The sequence below is a fragment of the Alosa pseudoharengus genome, unplaced genomic scaffold (genome assembly GCF_046254945.1).
Source record: "Alosa pseudoharengus isolate Yale_2024_CS ecotype anadromous, Long Island Sound unplaced genomic scaffold, YU_APseudo_1.1 YU_APseudo_1.1_scf_23, whole genome shotgun sequence".
NCBI classification, from domain to species: domain Eukaryota; kingdom Metazoa; phylum Chordata; class Actinopteri; order Clupeiformes; family Clupeidae; genus Alosa; species Alosa pseudoharengus.
The window spans coordinates 12,966,771-12,982,831 of NW_027468685.1; the positions used below are offsets into that span (position 1 = coordinate 12,966,771).

At 42.0% G+C, this 16,061-nt stretch overlaps 1 protein-coding gene across 1 annotated transcript; it reads right to left on the reverse strand.

The window, feature by feature from the left end:
* Nucleotides 1-444: 444 nt before the first annotated feature.
* Nucleotides 445-15,990, reverse strand: cfap69 (cilia and flagella associated protein 69). The gene is made up of 23 exons (XM_076300945.1): nt 15,761-15,990; nt 15,568-15,630; nt 15,305-15,370; nt 14,787-14,896; nt 13,914-13,990; nt 13,741-13,833; nt 13,338-13,496; nt 12,759-12,936; nt 12,501-12,624; nt 12,342-12,390; nt 12,030-12,151; nt 11,614-11,836; nt 10,964-11,128; nt 7,493-7,605; nt 6,644-6,762; nt 6,466-6,547; nt 6,055-6,247; nt 5,500-5,637; nt 3,835-3,911; nt 3,435-3,632; nt 2,270-2,356; nt 1,805-1,915; nt 445-847 (listed from the first exon to the last, which is right to left on the reverse strand). The coding sequence occupies exons 1-23, from the start codon at nt 15,884-15,886 to the stop codon at nt 671-673; spliced, it is 2,850 nt and encodes a 949-aa protein (XP_076157060.1). The 5' UTR covers nt 15,887-15,990; the 3' UTR covers nt 445-670.
* Nucleotides 15,991-16,061: the final 71 nt, after the last annotated feature.

A 16,061-nucleotide genomic window follows, 5' to 3' on the forward strand; every position in this document is an offset into this window, starting at 1 on the left:
CCTAGATGGTGAGGGTGGCGCAAAACAAGGTCAGGGAGGCCATGCATTGTAGAATGTTTTGTGGTCGGAAAAAGTTTGAAAACTCATGCACAAGGCTATTGATTTGAAGGGCCGTTGAAATTAAAATAAATAGGTCCAAAAATTAGGTTTATTGTGTGACTGTTCAGTACTGTTCATATTGACATTTTAAAAGCAGACTTAAAAGTAACTCAAAAGTTACTTTCTCTAGTAACTAATTACTTTTGATATACAGTAATTGGTAACGTAATTGAATTACTTTTGAAAGAAGTAACTAGTAACTGTAACTAATTACTAATTTTCAGTAACTTGCCAAACACTGTTTATATTATATAAAAAAAACAATGCATGACTGTAAGCATCCGATAAATGTATTTTATGGAGTACAGAACGGTTGATTAAAACACAGAATAATAAGAGTGCCTCCTGGCTCCTGCAATCATTTAACTATTTAACATTTAACTATTTTTTACATTCATTTCCTGAGTGTTCATGAATATGCCATTACTACAATACCTGTGTACATTTAATAAAATATCTGTAAAAGTCACCACAGTGGTATTTCATATATGCCTGTACAGAATATGCATTTGTTCAGATGAATTTACACTCAATAAGTGTAAGTGCTTTATGGTAGAAAATGAGGAGATCTTTATTGCACAGACACAGCGTTGAGGTGCTCCAGGTCTTGCTGGGTGGCTTGGGGCAGCTTCCTCAGGGCTCCCCCCTGCATGGGGACCCTCGCTAGGGCTAGATCTGTGTTGGCCAGAGGCCCTCCAGTCAGGTGCGCTGGGGTACTCTCTACTGCCATCACTTGGCCACAGAATGTCTACAACACACACACACACACACACACACACACACACACACACACACACACACAGTTATGTGTACACAAAAAAGAGCACACATACACAAGGCGAAAAAGACGAGGGGATGGAGGAGTAGGTCACCAAATTGCTGGTTGAGGGCATAGGCCTACATAGGCCCACACTGTGCCTAAAAGAAGCATGAACATAGTAACAAGTAATTGCAGTTTCACAATGTAGACTCTCCCACTGACACAACGACATACAATCACAGCACTGTTTGCCGTGATGACGACACAAAACCACAGACTCCCAGACAGATAAGCTGCACATCCTGGATGCCATCAGCATTGTGCCCATGAGAAAGGCTCTTTGTGTTGGCCATGCTAGGCTGCAGCCCATGCCAGGTGGCTATTGACATGCACTCATGACTGACAGAATGAAAGGTCATGATTGGTTCTACTGATTGAGTGTGAATTATTTCTTTGTTTTCAAAAGCTATTTGTCAAACAGATTTTAACAATCGATTTAATATCTCCTTTTTAAGCTGGTTTCTTAACCTGATCTTTTCACTGTCACACCATGATTGGTTTTACTGATTGAGTGTGAATGATTTCTTTGTTTTCAAAAGATATATGTCTCTATAACATCTATTAACAATTGTTTTCATATATTCTATATTGTCTATAATATGTTTATGATGGCTTCTTAACTTTATCTTTCACTGTCACACCAGTGATCTGGTGACTCTGTGTGTGCGACACTGGGTAGTAAGACCACATGGCTGATTTGCGTTTGTATTGAGTAGTAGTGGAAGTGTGTACATCCCCACCGGTGAGGTGCAGGGCAAATGGGACTAGAACTGCAAAGGAATGAAATGCCCGCACTCTGCTAAAACTCCCATATATTTAATGTGTTGCAACGTTTCGACCCGGCTGGGTCTTTCTCTGGCAAATGTGATTTGCGTTTGTACTCACTGTGGTCTGCAGGCCTGGGATGTGGGTGTGGTGGTAAATGGTGCCACTGTCCTTTCCCTTGGCCTTCGGCCGCGACGACTCAATGGACTTCTCCTGACGCTTCTTGCACTCCTAAGTATAACAGTAAAAAGTAAGCTAAAACAAATTGGCAGATTCAAACAATAGCCCACTTTTTGTTCCTTAATGTATACTAATTATACCTATTTTCCCCTCTGTTTTCAGAATCATCATTAGATCTCTAGGGCAATTCCGCGCAAAACTGTCACATCCATAACGCTAACATAATGGCATGGTATTTAGTTAGCGTTATGGACGTGACAGTTTTGAGTGGAGTTGCCCTCCATCATCACAACAATTCATAATTCAATCTTGAGTTAAGTGAAGACGCCTGTTCAGTGGTGAGTTTTAACACAGCAAATGTTATTAGTAAATGCAACGGTACTGGTGTGAGCTGACACAGAGTACCTTTAAAATCATGTGGTCTGATGTCTTCGCCACAAAATGCTCCCATGACTTGGCTGTAAGTTCCTGCTGTTTGTGATTTGATCTTATCTGGTGAATAAAGCACAACATAGCTTTTTACATGTAAAGCCTATTAACATTTTAAGAGTAGACTATTAATGACAGCAGGGATGTTGAATGGACAAAGAACTGTACACTGTACAACTATTGACAAAAAATATGCTGTCTTCATTGAATTCTCAAAAGCAGTTCATGGACGTGTACTGTTGGTCTACTACTTATTCTGACTAATTTTTACTTTTTGTGTACTGATCAGGGATACACTAAATTGAATTATACCTGGCTTATACTGATAAGTACACATACATGTTTAAGTATATCTAGCTCATACTTAAATATACTTAATATACTTATACTGATGGAAAAGGCTGAGTATATTATCATTTACTTGTACTTGTAGCCAGAGACTGATCTTTGAGAGGCTGCATGACGGATATACTTTTAAGTATACTATCAAAAACATGAAAAAATGGGCTAGAAATATATATATATATATATATATATATCAGCAGTGAGCCGCAGTGGCTCAGGAGGTAGAGGAGTTATCCAGGAACCGCAAGGTTGCAGGTATGAACCCAGATCCTCCTGACAAAACACTTAAAACCAAAAGTGCTCCAGATGTGTCAGTTGACATCCTGCATGGCAGCCTATGCCATTGGTGTGTCATATATATGCAATATATAAATGCAGTTTATTAGTAAACTGTAAACACCTAGCATATAAGTTCACTTGTAGTGCACCTAAATGTTTAGTACTTTTACACCTTAAAAATATAATGAACTAAAAGGTGTGCTAGAAGTAGATAACTAGTATATTCACTATCTTCGAGTTTAGTATTATAAACTGAAAGTGGGCCAATTTAGTCGAAAGAAGTATAAACATAGTACATGTACAAGTGTACCACAAGTACGTTTATACTAATAAAATTACTACCTAAAGTAAACTTGGGAATTATACTTCAACTGCACTTCAATATACTTGATACAATGAATTTAAAGTATACCTTTTTTTGGTAAGGGTATCCCGGACTAACAACATAACAGTATTTATACAGCATGAAGAGGCCAGTGGGAGTCGGAAGGATCCTCGTCCACTGTCCAGTCCTCACCTCTGCGTATGTCTGCTGCTCCTTCTGAGCCTCCTCCTCCTCCTGCCTCTGCAGGATGGCACTCTGCTGCTCCGACACCCTCTTCGCTGTGTCCTCCGTTGCCTGGGAGATGGTCTGCAAGGCTTCTGCGTCCGGGGTAACAGGCCGTACGCCTTCAAGTGCCAACTCACGTGAGATCTCCTCCCAGACCTCGCCCGTCTATAGGTAATGAACACATGTATGTACAGACACACACACACACACACACACACACACACACACACACACACACACAAACAAACAAACACACACATACACACAACCCATACACCACACATACATGCACAAACACAGGAAGATTACATACAATTTCTTCAACTACTGGCTGATCAGCATCAGTAGCATGAATATACTGCTGTACCTTAAAATCCAAATATCTGCTGACAATGCTTAGAGTGATGTAGTCTTCCGCTACCAATCCAGGCAGGTCCTCAAAACCTGAAAGGGATACTTTCTCATTATACAGATTTAAGGGCAATTCCACGCAAAACTGTCACATCCATGGTATTTAGTTGGCGTTATGGACGTGACAGTTTAGTGTGCAATTGCCCTTGAACAGACCCAGAAACACACATAGACAACCAGCAAAAACGCTATTATTGGTGACTCTGTGTGTGGTATTGGCATAGCAAAAAGACTAACTCAAACTGTTCTACAAAACAACCTCAATGAATGATCTCAGTGACCCAAGAAATAAATACTGTCTGAATCAACATTCATAATTGTATGCAGTGTTGGGGAGTAACGGAATACATGTACCGGCGTTACGTATTCAGAATACAAATTATGAGTAACTGTATTCCGATACAGTTACAAGTTAAATAGTTGGTATTTAGAATACAGTTACATTGTTGAAACCAATGGATTACACGACGATACTTCTCTGTTTCATAAGTTTATTCACTCTCTAAATAAATAAAGGCAACTCAGAAGCTCCTAAAAGCAATCTATGATTTCCATGTTTAAATCCAAGCCCCGCCGTCTTGCACTAGCCTCAAAACGCAGCCAGCGCGCATTATGGACGCGTCATCGGAGACCCTGAAATGACTGTTTGCACAGCAAATTAGGAGTAAAGTAAGTGGAGGTAACTCCTGTTCCTCACTGATCGCGGTTCCTGATGTCTGTTCAAAGGATATTTTCCCAAGTATTAATAGGCTACTTCGGCCAATCGGTTACACAGTTTGCTAATCAATAAACAGAGCCTATAGTTCACGTGTTGATTTAGACCTAGGCCTACAATTAAACCAATCTCTAAAATAGGCACTGCATTCTAAGTTTTTTATTCTAACTTAAAATAGCTTTATGGATTATTTTTTTTTCTAATTAGATCTAGCCTACGTTTTAAAATGAATTATATGGTGGAGCCTCTGAAGAATTATTCTTGCGAGTAGGCTAGCATATTTTAACGTGCGGTTTTTGATTGTCATTACGCAATCACGTTCATTTTGAGAGCACTGATATACAGTAGCCTAGATAGTGTTTACATTTACAGGTCATTTGCGTTCCACCTGTCATATGCGCCCCTCACTTGTACTGGGTTGATGCCACCGAAAAATCTCACAGGTACTAATATATTTTCTGGCTACGCCCTTAAAGTAGCCTATTTATTTAGTTTGTTTTAATTAGCCTAGTCGCCTGCTGTACAGTAGTTTTAGTGGTCACCTTGCTATTTTAAAGTTGTATCAGGTAGCTTAGTTGACTTTACATTCTCCTATGTGGGCCTAACACTTCAGCCATTTGGAACAGAAGAACACACCAGAATAGGCCTGTTTAGTAGGCCTAAGCAGGATTTGATGGCCGCATTCCTACACTTATAAAATCCAATTCAATGCGGAAGTAATCTAAGTATTCAGAATACGTTACTCAGATTGAGTAACGTAACGGAATACGTTACAGATTACATTTTTGGGCATGTATTCTGTATTCTGTAACGGAATACGTTTTGAAAGTAACCCTCCCAACACTGATTGTATGTATGGTATATTTGTATGATTTCAAACGGATATGTTCGTATGAGCAGGCGCACCTAGCTTGCAGAAGAGGGCGTAGATCTTGCAGCGCTGGTTCTCAGCCACGTCCACCACGGCAGCACTGGGTGTGTCTGCTGGAGTCGACTCCTGCGCTTGCTCCTCCTGGTGAGCGTGCACCAGAGGCCTCAAAGGGTCTGCCAGACACACACACACACACACACACACACACACACACACACACACATACACACACACACACACACATACACACCATGGAAGTGGACACACACATATACACACACACAGACTATACAAAAGTATGGTAAGGGGAAATGTAATTGAGGGTTTCAACTCCAACTCCATAGACTATCTGGTAAGACCATCTAGATAAAAATAACACCATCTTTTCATAAAACAACACCTCTTTAGAGCTACTTTAAGAAAACTACTCTCCTTGAGTTTTACCATGAAAAAGGAGGGCATTGGTCATAACTTTATGTCACAGAAGGACACAATGATGCATAACACTGCACAGCATCTCAGTACTTGTTGACCTTCTATGACCTTCTCTCACAGCTCTAGTATGCACGCACGCTGTCGTACAGCCCCACCTGTGATCCGCCCGCGTTGGTCCCGCTGCACACCCAGGTCCTCCTCCTCCTGCCTCCAGAGCTGGAGCAGCAGGTGGGGGACGCTCTGGCCGTCGGGCCCCCGCCAGGCCTGCACGTGGGGCAGCGCTTTGGGGTTGTCACACAGCTCCAGCAGAGCCCCCAGCACCACGCCATGCATCGTCATCGGGCTGGACTGGACAGGGCAAGGCACAAATGGACTCATTATGCAACGAAGCATTGATACAGTGAGGTATTTGGTAAGAGAGTATTGATAGAGTTGTATTAAAAAATGGTAGTCAACTCTCAAATCTATCTACGAAGTCACTAATGGAATATTACACAATATGAAGTATATGGTACGATTTTATAGAATAATCTCACTCACTCACTTTTTATAATAATTTCACTTACATGAATGAGATCAAATAGAAGGAAAATCCCTTCCCTCTCCAGAAAAACATCCTCATTGGTGAAACACCCAATGATACAGGACCTGTATATACACAGACGGATAAAACATATAAATTAGCCAAAAGTAGCCACTTAAAGCAGCGATCCAACTGAATGTACTATTGCTGAATGTGCTGACCAAACACAGTCGACAGTGGAGAGGATGAGCTTGCTGTGGCCCATGCCACTGAAAAACTTGGCTGAGTTCATTTTCAGAAAACGGACAGTCATGTCAACCCCTTCAGTTCCAAAGAGTTCCTGTGGAGCAGGGAAGTCGGCAGTTACTATTCATTATTAGAATTTATTCATGTCTCTTTGAATGCGCATATACACTAACGAAAGCACTCATAGATAGATAGATAGATAGATAGATAGATAGATAGATAGATAGATAGATAGATACTTTATTGATCCCCAGGGGAAATTCAAGGTCTCAGTAGCATACAGACAACACACACACATTCACTAACAGCAGAAAAAGTAATTAAAAGTATATAATATAAAAACACAACTAAGCAATAAGGACAGTAGAAGATAAAGAATATACTAAATATACTAAAATACAAATTATACTAACACTTTATCTAAATCAATTCTAAAAACAGTATCCACATAGTGGTGATTAATCAATCAAGAGGCGCTTGCAATGACTGAGGCAGGGACTGAGCCTGTGATTCTCTGTGCATGGTAAGGTAAGGTAAGGTGCTCTGTGTGAGTGAGTGTCATGGTGATAGTGCAATGGTGATAGTGGTCATGGTGATAGTGGTCATGGTAATAGTGCAAATGAGTAAGTCCAACAGTGCAACAGTGCAAGAATAAAGTCTATATATCTATATATCTATATATATAACTATATACAAATTACATTACATTACATTACATTACATTACATTACATGTACAAAAACAAATACAACATTCATCAAAGAATAATAATTAATCTTTGAAAGCAGTGGCCCCCAGCCAGAGTCACAGTTTACACAGTTTACCTTCCTGTGTATGTCACTCTCACAGAGTGTCGACAGGATGAGCTGCAGGTCGGCTTTGATCTCCAGGGCAACCGCATCCTCATCATCAGGCCCACCCAGCTGTATCAGCAGCTCTGCAGGTGAGAAATGGGTCAGTGTGTGGTCAGTGTGTGTGGTGTGTGCGGTGTGTGGTCAGTGTGTGTGGTGTGTGCGGTGTGTGGTCAGTGTGTGTGGTGTGTGGTCAGTGTACAGTACATGAGGAGTGCCATGCACCAGCTCCAGTAATGTTAGTGAACCTGCTTGTTAAAGTACGGTATCTGTCCAAGAGAACCTCTAAGATGGGCACAGACAAGAAGCAGCACTCGACACCTATTCATCCCACAACCCTCGTTCTAGGCGACTCTGCTGTGAGACATATATAGATGGGGAAAAGATGATTGTATGTTGTTTCCCAAATGCTTCAGTGTCTGACACAAAAAACAAGCTTGCAGAACTGGTGTCAAAATATGCCACTATCAAACGCATCATTGTCCATGTTGGAGCAAATGACATCTACAGAGAACAGCTGTATGTCAAAGAAGATTTCAAGGAACTTTTCTCGGCCCTATATGAGCTTGGAATACAAATTTTCATCAGTGGCCCACTCCCAGCAGAGGGAAGCTTTGTATTTTCCAGACTATTCAGTTTAAACACCTGGCTCGCAAAAACATGCTTTTCAGTTGGGATGAATTTTATTGACAATTTTAACCTTTTTTGGAATCGCAGGGAATACTTCAGACCAAATAGCACAGAGCTGAGCTGGACTGGGGCCAAGATCTTAACCGAATACTATCACCTCTCTCTCCTGCACCCAAAATTTTTTCTGCCAACCTTGAGCCGAGCCTCTGATAAGCGCTCAGTGGCCATACAGACGGAACAAGCGGATGACATCAACAACTCAGCTAAACCAAAACACTCTGCACAGGCTGAAACAGAGATATGCCCAACCCCCCCTGCTGTGGGGCCCTCTGGTAACCACCCGCTAGCCTCCACTGAAATGCAGACCTTAGAGAAACATAAACAACCAGCTCAACAATGCCCAGCCATGTCCACTGGACAAGATAAGATGGGTGCTGCTAAAATGACTCAAAGTCAATCACTGGCATCAAACTCCCTGGAATCTCAGCAAACAAATGGATGTGATGAGCATGAGGAGATAGCACCTATCAAAGCTGATGAGAGGCTATCAGATAGGAAGGATCATATTGTAACACCAGTACCAACACCCCTCCCCACCTCCGTCGACTCCTTGTCACCACAAAGACATAACAACATGGAATACACTACTGGAATACATGCTGAATGCGTAGCGTCTGCAACAAACTTCCCAGAACCTCAGCAGGCAGATGGAGACTCTGGATCAATTTTCAACCCCAACCTCCTTGATTTCCCATCACCACCCACACCCAATCACGTCCCCACCCAATCAAATTCCCCAGGCCACACAAACCCCCCTAATCTCCCATCACCATCCCCACCCCGTCATCCCACCACCCACTCAAACTCCACAGGATCCCCTGAATACCCATCACCATCCCCACCCAAGCACATGATGTTCCCTGCAAGAATGGAGAGACTGCTACCAGTAGCCATGCAGAGTTTTACTAGCCCAAGATCTTTAGCACCAAAGAAGCGAAGGGCACCTCCACCCCCTCGCCCTCCCCCTGCCCGTTTAGAAGGATCTATTAAGCAGCAGCAACCTCTTAGTTCATTTTCTCAGCTGGCATATAGCATGGAATGTGCAGTGGAAAATACAGTTGGCAGCAGCAGGGGACAATTAAATGATGACTGTATTGCATGATATTCTCAGGGTCCCTGCAATATAAATGGTACTGACAGTAGTTTTGAGAACATGCCAGGACCCAGTAAGCCCATGACATTCTCTATTCCTGTATTGACAAGAAATAGAACACAAATGCATCGAGCTTATAGGGTAAACCAGTCCAATCTCCTACCCGTACCACATCAACCTCAGATTTCCCCCATGGATCATATTTCCCCAACACACAGCAAAACTAGCACTCCTAAATATCAGATCTCTTTCAAACAAATCATTCTTAATTAATTATCTAATTTGCACACACAACCTTGATTTTTTACTATTAACTGAAACATGATTAGATCAAGCAAACAGTGCCGCTACTCTCATCGAATCAGCTCCCCCAAATTTCAGTTTTTTGAGTGCTACCAGAGCAAATAAAAGGGGTAGCCACAATATAGCCACAATTTTCAAGACGTCTTTTCAGTGCAATCTGTCGTCATTCGGTGACTTTACTTTATTTGAATATCTGTGTGCACGCATTAAGTCTTCTCCTCAGATTTTATTACTGACAATTTACAGGCCTCCAAAACATTCAGCTAAAGTTTTTCTTGAAGAGCTAGGTGAACTGCTATCAGTCGTTTGCGTAGAGTTTGACTGTCTTATTATATCAGGGGATCTAAACTTGCATGTGGATAATCCTGAAAACAATTATGCCAAGGAATTCATTGCACTAATCGATACTTTCTCCCTAACACAGCATGTACAGGGGCCAACACACTCTCTCGGCCATACCCTCGACCTTGTTATCACAAAGGGTCTCGATGTCTCTACAGCTGTTAAAGACCTGGCCTTATCTGATCATTTCTGCGTGTTCTTTGATGTGTCTATGTCCCCACACACTCAAAACACAGCTATGATGGTAAAAAGGAGAAACATAAATAATCAGACAAGTGCTCTCTTTGAGCAAGCACTTTCACTAAAGTCAAGTCAACTGACTTATTTGATCACTTTAATGCAAAAATGGCAAACATTATGGAGGACATTGCTCCATTAAAATTCAAGAAAGTTAAGGACAAACAGAAAGCACCATGGAGGCAAAATCCAGCAGTTAAACTAAAAGTTAAAAAGAGAGTGTAGGATGACTGAAAGAAAATAGCGTACATACAAACTTCAGATCCACTATGAAATCCATAAAGAGATGCTCCGCACATATAACTCTGAAATATGCAAAGCAAGACAGTCTATCTTTTCTAACATTATCAATAGAAGTTCAAATAACACTCTTCTGTATTGTATTTTCAACTGTTGATAAGTTAACAAATCCCCCCTCACAATTAGCGCCTGAACTTCTCTCAACTAATAAATGCAATGAGTTTTCATCTTTTTTTAAAGGTAAAATTGACAAAATCAGACTCAACATATCCGCTCAATTACAAATTCAACAACCTGAACTTCCAGCAACAAACAGAGGGAAACTAAACTTGATGTCCGAGTTCAGCTTGAGACTACAAAACACTTGAAAAAACGGTACAGAATCTCAGCTCTTCCACATGTGTCTTAGACACTCTGCCTACCAATTTGACTTGACTTGACTTGACTATCTTGCATTTCTCTCTGCCTCACTGGCACATCATTTTTGAGAGAGTATTTATTCGGTACGTGAGACGCAGTGAGCAGTGTGTGTATGTTACCTATAAACAGGCTTATCGCCCCTTGATCACAGAGGTCCTGGTTGATGGTGGGGTTGGCAAGCGACACCATGGATCTCAAGAGACGCACACTGTAGCGCAGCTGAGCCTTCTTACTGCCCCTTCCCCCAGTACCATGGAAACTGTGGCCCTGGCTGAAGTATACATCTGAAAGACCCACAGCAGTGGAGGAAACAAGAATAGAATGACATCATGTTCTATTTGGCTGTGTGATTTTTGAGTCATCTTTTAAAAATCATGTAATGGGTACTTTTAGATTGGTTACTATGACTTCTCCCAGACAGGTTAGATCTAGTTAGTGATCATAAGAGAAATTGACTGTGACTGACTGAAAAGAAATGACTGTCAATTTAAGCAAGTGGCAACCAGGTTATGAGAATACTTAACAAACCTTACAAACACACAGTACAAACACACACACACACACACACACAAACACAAACACACAGTACAAACACAGTACAAACTGTGAGAACAAACACATACACACACACACACAAACACAAACAGAGTACAAACACACACACACACACACACACACACAAACACACACACACACAAACACACACACACACACACACACACACTTTTATGAACACCATAACCAAACTTCCCCGACTGAGCTCTGTCACCTTCTTGAACGCACCACTCCAGCAGCATGAGTAAGCAGGTGTTGGCCTGGCAGGTCATGTACTCCTCCAGCATCAGTGGAGCCACTGTGGTCAGTGAGGCCAGGGCCTGCAGCTGTAGCTCCTCCTGCTGGACAGGAGTCCAACCGCGGCCGCTGGACTGAGCTGTGTCCGGGGGCTTCACCAAGTACATCAATGCCAACATGACTCTACCCTCTTTAAAAAGCTGTTCAGAGACGCCAAGAGGTTTGCATATGTAAGCGCATTCATGCAATTATCAATCAGAAATGACACACAATCCCCTTGGCAATACCACAACACCTCAGATTGTTCGCCAAGCACTTAATGATGGAAAACTCATCAGAAGGAAAATGTGCCGTTGTTTGAACTTGGGTAACCTCTGTCAGAACTGAGCTCACCTGCACGGAGGATAAGTCCTGAGACATGACAACCACCAGGTTCAGCAGCAACTTCTTCATCTCAAAGTCCTCATTGTTGAAGGTCAACTTGAGGTTACGGGTGAGGGGATTATGACTCTTCACTAAAAAGCAGTAAAAGGATCACCACTGGGAATGTAGAATTGTTTATTGCAACTCTATACAACAATCTGTTACTTTCTGGGGGATGATTTTTTTAAGAGATACTTTTGGCATCATCTTCAAATAAATATGGCCATGTAAAGGACAGACAAACACACCTGTCGGAAAAGTACTGTGGGAAAAAATACTCACTTTCTGGAAAGGTAGCAAAAAGGATGAGCTGCCGGGCAAACCCACTTTCCTGGCCAAGGAAAAAAACATAACATTACAAGACAACAACACAACATTACAATTACAAGCCTGTGCACAGAATTAAACAAGCATACACTGCTTCAGTTGTGCAATCCTTACAATGAGTGGTGCTTTGGGGTTCTCTGCAATAAGAGTTGTGATGACCAGAAGATCGTTTCTTAGCTGCTGGTCATAGTTTCTGTAGCCATGCCGGAGCTGGTTTAGAAAGGCCTCTTTCAGGCACCTACATGCAAAATAGGCTAGATTAGTAAAAAATGAAACAATAAACATATACAGTATCGTGTGTGTGTTCGCAAATCTACCGATAAACTGATAGACTGGCTTGATTGGCTAGTCAGCTGACTGACTGATACTAACAGGATGCAGTCCATGCTGCTGAGCTGCTCAGTGAGCTCCTGGGGGCAACCTCGTTCCAGCAGGTTCCACAGAATCTCAGAGGAGCGGAACAGCAGCTGGCCAGAGGGGTCGGGCTCGTTCATGTGGAGACAGATCTTCTGGGCAGCTTGGGCCTTCAGCATCAGCTCACAGTTCACCTCTGACGCAGAATTAACCAGGGAAAGACAGCATGGGTTGGGTACACAGCATAACACACACATACATACTCATATGTACTTTTTTGGGGATGTATACTTCAGTAGGGGCTGTACATAACATGCAAAAATGTCTCTAGGTTTGTGCAGTGCTCTGCACACACGCACCATGTCTGTGTGTTTGTATGTCCTGTGTGGAAGGAGACCGTACTAGACAATAGAAGAGAGAGACCATGTGTGTGTGTGTGTGTGTGTGTGTGTGTGTGTGTGTGTGTGTGTGTGTGTGTGTGTGTGTGTGTGTGTGTGTGTGTGTGTGTGTGCGCGCGTGTGTGTGCGCGCGCGCGCGTGTGTGTGTGCGCGCGTGTGTGTGTGTGCACGCGCGTGTGTGTGTGATGAGGGCAGGTACCAGAGGTGCAGGAGAGGACCTGCAGAGTGTGGAGCAGCTGCAGCCGGACAGCCAGCTGGTCCTCCAGCAGGGCCAGGGCCAGCACCAGCGTCTCCGCCACGCCACTCTGCTCCAGCAGCCGCCGTCTGGAGCTCAGACTCAGTGGCTGCAGACCTGTGTCTGGGACACGAGAGTGCAAAACATTACTGGAGAATATACAGTACAATATCCAGCGTTTCTGCATAGCCCGTCAAGATAAAGTTATATAGTTATAGTAAAGTTAAATTATTATTATTAATTAAATTAGCCTCTGCAGAGATTCTTATCTTAGCTGTACAGTAAATTAGGTGACTGTAAGAAAGCTTAAGTGTTGGGAATAAAACCCTACTGTCGTGCTGTGTTTATACTGTCATAAAATCCAAACCTGGTGGCTTAGGTGTTGCAGAGTTGTAAAAGGACGAAATTGATGCACAGAGCTGCAGTCGGACATCTGCTATGGGTACTCTCATCAGGTAACCTGGGACAAGTGACAGCATGTTACAACATGCCTTCATGAATGGACTGCTTTAGAGAACAGACATTTCCTTGTCTCCTTACCCAGCTGAGAGAGTGACTGTTTTGCAGCGTCGGTGTATTTCACCTCATCTGAGGTCTTCTCTTTCAGGAAAGGGAGTCTACAACAGAAATAGATTGTATGACAGGCCTGAACTTAATTGTTGTAACACAAAACAAATGTATAAGTATATATACTTTTTTGATCCCGTGAGGGAAATTTGGTCTCTGCATTTAACCCAATCGGTGAATTAGTGAAACACAAACAGCACACAGTGAACACACAGTGAGGTGAAGCACACACTAATCCCGGCGCAGTGAGCTGCCTGCTACAACGGCGGCGCTCGGGGAGCAGTGAGGGGTTAAGTGCCTTGCTCAAGGGCACTTCAGCCGCGGCCCACTGGTCAGGGCTCGAACCGGCAACCCTCCGGTTACAAGTCCAGAGTGCTAACCAGTGGGCCACAGCTGCCCACAAAACCTGAACTGACATCTTTACCCAACATCAAGCATGTGAGCACATCTAAACATATTGGATGAAGTGTTTGTGTATGGGGTCATGTCATAAAGGCAAAGTATTAAAGAATGATACATGTCCAATACAATTGATACATGTCTTTTAGTTGTTGGGGATCAAAACAGATCAAAACTAATCATAATACCAATAACAGTTTTAACTGGACACTAAAGGTGGAAGTACACTATGGGAATACAAGCGACTCACAACACCTCCAGCCGGTGAATAATCAAATTATAAGCAATAGACTGATACTTTGGATAACCAATTAGCCACTATCGTTAAACGCATGACTTACTCTATCTGCCGTAACACACACTACAAAAACAGGACTATACTATATTTAAATGCATAGCCTATATTTCAACATACTCTCTCATTAAGAATTAAAAGCAAATTCTTACCCACATATCTTAAGCAAATCATATAACATAGGAGTGTATTCTGGGTGGTCCTTGATCTTCTCTGTGCAGATGTCTAAGACTTTGATGATGTTTTCAAGATCCCTTAAACGCTTCAAATGATCATGTTAGGGAAAATGTACTGTGAAATGCGAACTTTCTGTAAACAGAATATAAAACAGAGGGGGACCTACGACCATCACTCTACGATGGCTGACATTTTCTCCCCCTGATAATGATTAAGCTTATTGTGGTGCTGATGCTGATGCTGGTGGAATTACTGGTAATTGGAGTCTTGAGATTTGCAGCTGTCCCCTGTTGACTCTCCCAGGACATAACTGGGTTCGAGGGATGATGGAACCACACCGTATGTGTGGTTCCATCATCAAACATCAAGATAATTAAAAAGCATTTTCATCAAACTCTCATCAGACATGTCAACTTGACTTATGCTCAGTACAGAGACGAATCCTGTCACACCCAGTCTAGTTTTTTTCATTTAAACACTCAATTAAGGATACAAATCCTTTATGATATGTCTTTATCACCTTCTTCAAAGTGAATAAATGTCTTTCCTTCAAAGAAACCTGGAAGAAAACAAATGTTTTGCTGAGGTTGCGGAACCATGGGTTTAATTCCAAGCTTTCATTTGTATGTGTCGTGCATTACAATGCGATGAAATAACGTTACACTTACTTACAGCCATTACATTACTTTACATGTAAAGTTTTAGGATAGGATATTTAGGGTGTTAGGCCTGTTTTTTATTTAAGGTGTTACTCACGGCTAAAGGATCCTGAAGGAGACGTAACACGCGATTCAGATCAACTGGTTTAGGGTTTATAATCTAAAATGAATGAACACAATGTCAATCAAATGAATCACAAGGCAAAGAGTAATCTTGAGTAATTAACAGATCTTACATTAGAATTAATCGTTAACTGTAATTTTAATAATAATGTATACATTTACTTTACCTCGCCTTTGCTTTTAGCAGTTATCTTGTGGTTGACCACAGGAAGTCCAGGCTTCCGTGAGGGTGTTTTAGAAACTCGTGCCATTGCATTTGAACTTTTCCTGATCCGAGTGTCTGAAGTAGGCATTATAACAAGTCCACAGGCCCAGTGAAGACAGCGACTGAATATGATTTTTTAAAAAGACGACAATCTAATTACCTGTATTTGTCGTTCATCAAAGAAAATGTTGGTTATCCACTACGCTGTATGATATGACATATATGACATCCTTCTAATGTTTATGTAGCTAGCCCACTTGGGC

Bases quoted from the DNA above. Each gene is read 5' to 3' on its own strand.
- cfap69 (XM_076300945.1), bottom strand. From the start codon at position 15,886: ATGCCTACTTCAGACACTCGGATCAGGAAAAGTTCAAATGCAATGGCA. The intron at 14,897-15,304 runs GTATCCTTAATT...GATCATTTGAAG, and splicing joins AGACATATCATAAAGGATTT to CGTTTAAGGGATCTTGAAAA. The intron at 12,152-12,341 runs GTGAGTATTTTT...ACTGCTTTTTAG, and splicing joins TTTTGCTACCTTTCCAGAAA to TGAAGAGTCATAATCCCCTC.